The sequence below is a fragment of the Poecilia reticulata genome, linkage group LG21, assembly GCF_000633615.1.
Source record: "Poecilia reticulata strain Guanapo linkage group LG21, Guppy_female_1.0+MT, whole genome shotgun sequence".
In the NCBI taxonomy this organism is placed as follows: Eukaryota; Metazoa; Chordata; class Actinopteri; order Cyprinodontiformes; family Poeciliidae; genus Poecilia; species Poecilia reticulata.
Window position 1 is genome coordinate 23,956,855 of NC_024351.1, and position 7,530 is coordinate 23,964,384.

A 7,530-nucleotide genomic window follows, 5' to 3' on the forward strand; every position below is an offset into this window, starting at 1 on the left:
CTCCATATGTCTTTTTTACTGCAGTGAGCCTCGATGTAGCCAAACTCTGTCAAGTATGCCATTGTTTTTATGTCGTATTAGCTTCGTTGTGTTGATGCTTCATTGTGTTGATGCATTTTGACGGGATTCTCCCCACGTGCTTCAATTTTCCATATGATAGTTCCACATCGCTTAGGATTTGTTGCTGCGCTTTTGCGCAGTGTGAAGGAAAGAGGAGACCAGCTGCACAAGCAGGCTGCGAAATGAGATGCAGGTGATCGGTATCGGCATCAAGAGCCAATGATTGCCAATCACCGATCATGCACTTTTTCACGAAAATCGGCCGATTATGATCGGTTCGATCGGCACACCTCTACTAAAAACTGATTTTAGAGATTGCAAACTCAGATGAGAAAGTTTAATAGTAACTCATGTTCTGGTTTTGTCAACTAAAAAGTAAATCAAAAAGCAATGAGGAGAGAGACAACGTGTGGTTTTCCCACGCCAGCACAAATACAACCTTAAATCAGAAAACTAAACAGCCAGGAAATTTAGTGGTGATAAACAGGTAGAAACTGACACAAATGAGAGAACCATGTAAGCTGACAGCAACCCACAGGCTCAGTCAAGCAAGCTCTATCCAGTCACCGGGAAGCCCAGGGATCCAGTGATACCTGTGACGACGATCTTGGGGACATCCAGAATGGTCCCGAATGATGCAGTTTTGCGATGGCCTGGCTTATACTGGCTGCGTGCTGCAAAAACACACATATACACATAGAGCTGCGTACACAACAAGCATGCAGACTGAGACAGACTTTGGGCCCACAGCAATACTGCTAATATGGGTCATGTACATGCAAAGCGGAGAATGAACTTGTAAGAAAAACATGCACCCTGCCCATTCCAGGAGCAGTGCTGTGCAACACTTCTGAGCACATCAGCAGGCACTCATCTGCAATGCTTGACATTGTGGAAAACATTACAGAAACAGTTTGTTAAAGCAGCATCAAAGCCTAGAAAACAACACAGCAAACGCTGAAGCATAAATGAAAGCAGTGGTGTGTCTGCTTTATTTCTCAGCCTGTAGAGGAAAACATGACTGACCACTGTTTCTTACCGTTTTAAAACAAACTTAACACATTGAAATATGAAGCTTACAGAGTTGTGACAATATCCAGGTAAATAAAGAGAAAATAACTTCAGTCTGTGGAAAGTACTTTCTTAAAAGTCAATTCAAACAATAAAAACTGTAAATATCTCTTAATAATTTATACTCCCTGCATATTTTTGTGCAGTGTGATGTCTGCTTGTACCTGCAGGTGTAATCTGCATTGTGGGCTCCAACTCAGACAGGTCAGCACTCATTCGTTTGCTGTCGGAGGATGCAAAGCACTGTGTTCTTGCTGGCAGGCTCTCAACACTGCCTCCTCTGGACAAGGGTAAAGTTCTCAGTGGGTCTCCCTAAATAAAGAAAGAAAAAGAGATAATGTTGATTACAATAATTTCCTTCCAAAACAATTATTAAAAGGAAACCCATCAGGATATTAAAATGTATTACTTGCATAAAACCAAAGACAAAGAGAGGTGTAAAAGGCACTTAAGTTCCATAGTCAGGTCTTTTGTGAAGTGAGCTCCTAAAAGCTGGACTGAAGCCAAAACCAAAGAGGCTTTACCTGGTAATTCTACCCCTGTAGGGTCTCAGATCACAACCCTTACATCTCACAGGAGGAAACCACCTTACAAACCAGCTGTACACAAACCAAGTGACCTGGACAGTAGAAAGGTATGAGGAGATTGAAGCTCAGCTAGACTGCCCTGTAAGCCAGGAACTCTGTGAACCTTAGAGAGAGTACACCTGTAGTCAACCGAACTCAATGGAGAACGTTGCTCCCAAAGTTCTCCAACAGGAGATGGGAGACAAAATGTATGCCAACCAAGTCACAGCTGAAGGACCATCTTTAAAATCATGCTAGACTGTGACTGCAGAGAGGAGTTCCTTCAGTAGCATCCTGATGTACTGCAGCTAGACAAGAAGCATCATCACAGAACATGATACGAGCAACCACTAAATTACACTCCACACTGGCCATGTTCCAACTCTGATCCATGTTCCGGCCCTGTTTTAAGAACAGAGCCTCTTCTTTTAGCTCCCTAGTTCTGATGCTACTACCCCAAAGATGACGGTAGAAGAGATGATGCTTTCAGCAACACACTTATAGAATCTGCAGCATCTTCAGGATATCTGCAGCAACTTCCTGCAAACCTTATTATTGTTATATTAGTTAACAATGGTCTCAATACACAGGGTTTCCCCCAATGTATTATAAGCCTGACGGCAGGCCATGCTTTACTAGCCCCCACGCCAGACTAAGCATTGCTTGTTTTCCAAAGCCAGATTGCAATCATCTCTGTTACTCTAAGAGTTTCACTGGCAGAGAAGATTTATTCCTAAAAGATGGGTTTATAGAAGAAAGGTTTATAGTTGATGCCTTTAAAGTCGGGAGAGAGGATCAATCACACCGCTGGCACCTCTGCTCATTGCCTCGCGCTATACCCGTTTGATCTCTTAAGTTTACCTCAAAGCGGATCGCGGGTGCCTCCTTTCACTTAAACTGGACACAGGCTGACCTGTATGGATATTGACTTCAACCCTCGGTGAGGAATTATGTTTCTTTCCAGAACTCTTCGTCAAGGGAAAAGTTTAAACCCCACCACATTATATCTGGTTGCGCAGCTCTATGTGAACCGCAGGAATAACTTGCAGTTGTGCTTTCAGAGGTGCGAATGATTTATCTTGTAAACAAAGAGGCGTTTACATCTCAACACGCTGCCCAGCATGCGGCTCTGTCTTCAGAGTAAAGATTATGTATGTGGTTCTGGTTGGCCGGTGTATTAGTGGTTAATGAACCAGCGTTAACCTCATCATGCAGGTTCAGACCGGTGAGGAGCTTTTGCGCTCACCTCTTAGTCATGCATCATGCTGGCTTTATATTGTTTTATTTTTTTTTCTAGCATTATTTTTCCGGTTACACAATGCATCACACCATTTGTCCACTTAGTCAACAAGAGCTAATGCACATGGCCGCGCAGAGATCTGAAACTCTTGTCCCATAAACTCGAGCAACCAAAACAGTTTCTGTGGCACTTATTAAAAACTCAACAAACATGAAATGGAAGAGCTACCAAAGCCACATTAGCAGCAGTAAATTAAATCTCCCATTTGTTGCACATCTCTACAGGCAGTGGATTTAACTCATCTTGCAGGGTCAGTCCAAGATTGTATGAGGGCTTGAGCAGAATTTGACTTAGGGGCCCATTTTGTTGCTAAAAACATCAGCACCTCTAACAGCTTCTATGTAAGATTTAATCTGGGAGAGAGGAAGTAGTTTTAACTGGCCAACCTAAAAAGCAATAAGTTATAACTGCAGTTTACTAATTTGTATTTGTGAACAAACAGAGCTCAAACTCCAAGATTAAACTCATACCATCAGATTGGAGCTGTGGTAACAAAACAATCCAACTATGACAATTGTTCTTTGAACTTCTACAAAGTAAACTTGCCAAGTCCTTAAAATCTTACATTTAAATGTTAAACAATGTAAAATCTTTGATTTTCTGTATGCTGAAATCTCAATAAAATACAGTGGGGAGAACAAGTATTTGATACACTGTTGATTTTTCAGGTTTTCCCACTTGCAAAGCATGTAGAAGACTGTAATTTTTATCATAGGTACTCTTCAACTGTGAGTGATGGAATCTAAAACAAAAATCCAGAAAAATACAATGTATGATTTTTAAATAATTAATTTACATTTTATTGTGTGAAATAAGTATTTGATCATCTATCTATTTTGGCTCTCACAGACATGTTAGTTCTTCTTTAAGAAGCCCTCATGTTCTCCACTCATTACCTGTATTAACTGCACCTGTTTGAACTCGTTACCTGTATAAAAGACACCTGTCCACACACTCAATCAATCAGACTCCAGCATCTCCACAATGCCCAAGACCAGAGAGCTGTGTAAGGACATCAGGGATAAAATTGTAGACCTGCACAAGGCTGGGATGGGCTACAGGACAATAGGYAAGCAGCTTGGTGAGAAGGCAACAACAGTTGGTGCAATTATTAGAAAATGGAAGAAATACAAAATAACGGAAAATCTCCCTCGGTCTGGGGCTCCATGCAAGATCTCACCTCGTGGAGCATCATTGATCTTGAGGAAGGTGAGGAATGAGCCCAGAACTACACGGCAGGACCTGGTCAATGACCTGAATAGAGCTGGGACCACATTCTCAAAGAAAACAATCAGTAACACTCTACGCTGTCAAGGATTAAAATCCTGCAGTGCACGCAAGGTGCCCTTCCTCAAGCCAACGCATGTCAAAGCCTGTCTGATGTTTGCAAATGACCATCTGAATGATCCAAAGGAGGAATGGGAGAAGGTCATGTGGTCTGATGAGACAAAAATAGAATTTTTTGGTTTAAACTCCACTCGTCATGTTTGGAGGAAGAAGAATGATGAGTACAACCCCAAGAACACCATCCCAACCGTGAACCATGGCGGTGGAAACATCATTCTTTGGGGATGCTTTTCTGCAAAGGGGACAGGACGACTGCACCATATTCTGGGAAGGATGGATGGGGCCATGTATTGTGAGATTTTGGCCAACAACCTCCTTCCCTCAGTAAGAGCACTGAAGATGGGTGGTGGCTGGGTCTTCCAGCATGATAACGACCCAAAACACACACCCAGGGCAACTAAAGAGTGGCTCCGTAGGAAACATCTTAAGGTCCTGGAGTGGCCTAGCCAGTCTCCAGACCTGAATCCAATAGAAAATCTTTGGAGGGAGCTTAAAGTCTGTGTGGCCCAGCGACAGCTCCAAAACCTGAAGGCTCTGGAGGAGATCTGTATGGAGGAGTGGGCCAAAATCCCTGCTGCAGTGTGTGCAAACCTGGTCAAGAACTACAGGAAACGTCTGATCTCTGTAATTGCAAACAAAGGTTTCTGTACCAAATATTAAGTTTCTTTTTTCTGGTGTATCAAATACTTATTTCACACAATAAAATGTAAATTATTTAAAAATCATACATTGTATTTTTCTGGATTTTTGTTTTAGATTCCGCTCACAGTTGAAGAGTACCTATGATAAAAATTACAGTCATCTACAAGCTTTGCAAGTGGAAAAACCTGAAAAATCAACAGTGTATCAAATACTTGTTCTCCCCACTGTATTAGAATTTATGGGACCCTTATAACCTGGGCGGTTTTATGGAGATGCTGACTTAATGTGGATTAAATAATGCAAATAATTAATATTCATTTTAATTGTATTTTTTGATTTGATGTTTTTAAGACCAGTTGTGGGTTTAAATAGCATTTCACTGGCGATGTTTTCCCGTAACATATATAATTAACCAGTAATATTTTAACATTTCCTGTCTACTTAACATCTTTTAATACAAAAACACGGTGGACTGCTGGTGGACTGCCTAGGCGCCCCAACCACTGGGCTTAGCAAGTTTTCTGGGGGAAACCCTGAAAACAACAATATTACCATTTATCACAAGAATTACTGGGACAATTAATCGGCCAGAAAAATTTGTTATCGTGACAGGCCTAACCAGAACCCAACAATAATGTTGGCCTTACCTTTGGTTTGAAATGAGGTGCAAACTGAGGAGTGATCTTGATAGTGTCGTTGCTTCCTTGAGAATCACTGTGTTCCATGTGTACATCACTTCTGTTGCTTGTGCTGGTCCCAGTATAGTCCATATATGACACTAAGATCCAATAAACAAGGTACACAAGATTTTAAATTATATATATCTCCTTTGATTACTTTTACATCCCTCTGATTTAACAGAATGTTTACTGAGCTTAAAAAAATATTTGTCAAAATAAAAATACAGAAGTACAAAGTTAACCTATAACAAATAAAGGTGTTGAGTTAAAAAATTGTTTAGATACCAAAGGAAAAAACACAATGTTCCTTTAATCTCAAATGACACTGCAGAATGTATTATCTGTAGAAGATGAAGCTAAAGACATAATGAAGCCAGAACAGATACAATCGTAGAAAATAGAAAAGATTCTTCGATACCTGTACTGTTTGCAGAGTTGCTCTGTGCCTCATCTGAATACTGGTATGGATACTGAAGAGGTTCATCTGATCCTGGGAAGTACTGAGAGGAATTGCAAATAAACAGCTTGAATTTAGTTTTAATCCATGAAACGCACAAATAAGCATAAAAAAAAACAAAGACCAGCTGTGCATGAAAATGTGATGAGTTATACAATGAAGCTGTGGGGAAGAGTGAAGGAAGCTAGCGAATTCCGTTCACCTCATGTTAGCTTAAAACCATCTTTCAGTTCTTCTTTTAAGAAAACACTAGAGGTGTGTCGATCAATCGGCCACCGATCATAATTGGCCGATTTCCGTGAAAAAGTGTATGATCGGTGATCGTCGATCACGGTCTCTTGTTGCCGATCACACAAACCGATCACCTGCTTCTCATTTCGCAGCCTGCCTGTGCAGCTGGTCTATGGAGGACCAAAACTGGCATAATAATAAATAAAAGAATAAATATATATCGGACATAAATAAATAAAAGAATAAATATATAAATAAAAGAATAAATATATAAATAAAAGAATATATATCCAACATAATAATAAATTAAAGAATCAATATAAAAATAAAAGTAGAAATATATAAATAAAAGAATAAATATATATCCAACATAATAAATTAAAGAATCAATATAAAAATAAAAGTAGAAATATATAAATTAAAGAATAAATATATATTTCCATTTGCTGTATTGTTTTCTGTATTTATTTCCGCAGTTTTCTGTATTTATTTCTGTATCGTTTTCTGTATTTATTTCTGTATTGTTTTCTGTCTTTATTTCTCTATTTATTTCTGTATTATTTCCTCGCTGTATTTCTGCTTCGTCGGTATGCTAATGAGGTGGGCTGGCTTCTACGTCCAGCTCTTCTACTATTGGTCAATAAACAGGAAAGAGAACAATCCGTGTGCAGATCGATTGTGAATGCCTGCCTACATGGCGCTTTCGGCCTCAGTTCAACAGTCCTCAGGAAACCTGACTGAAAAATTCACGAATACTCATTATCTTAAGGACATAATAAAAGGTAAGGTTAATAACAGCATTTAAGTGTTAGAAAGCTGTTATTACTCATTGTCAATTCACCATTCTCTAACTCTGTAAAATAAACTGACTCCGATCGGAGAGTAAATCAGCTAGCAGCAGCTTTATCCACAGTTAAGAAAAATATACACCGCTCTGTCAGTGCTGTAACGTTTAGAGATTCACTTTATTTATCAACTTTAATAATACAGCATTTAAGTGTTACATAACCGTTATTACTCATTGTCAATCCACCATTCTCTGACTGTGTAATAAACAGCCTCCGATCAGAGTAAACCAGCTAGCAGCAGCTTTAGCCACAGTTAGGAAACATACACGTACACCGCTGCCTTTCAGTGCTGTGTTGTTAAGTTTCACTAAAATCACTTACATCTTCC

At 39.7% G+C, this 7,530-nt stretch overlaps 1 protein-coding gene across 3 annotated transcripts in view; it reads right to left on the bottom strand.

Annotated features, from left to right (window-relative positions):
- The window catches only part of map3k7 (mitogen-activated protein kinase kinase kinase 7), a 43,954-nt gene that overhangs the window by 13,851 nt on the left and 22,573 nt on the right, over positions 1-7,530 (bottom strand). For 2 of the 3 annotated variants that reach the window (XM_008398472.2, XM_008398471.2), the window contains exons 10-13: positions 6,085-6,166; positions 5,634-5,764; positions 1,296-1,443; positions 654-734 (exon numbers count right to left, since the gene is read on the bottom strand). In XM_008398472.2, coding sequence (XP_008396694.1) covers positions 654-734; positions 1,296-1,443; positions 5,634-5,764; positions 6,085-6,166 — 442 coding nt within the window. The remainder of the gene's footprint in view (positions 1-653; positions 735-1,295; positions 1,444-5,633; positions 5,765-6,084; positions 6,167-7,530) is intronic. The other variant, XM_008398473.2, reaches the window with a different exon arrangement.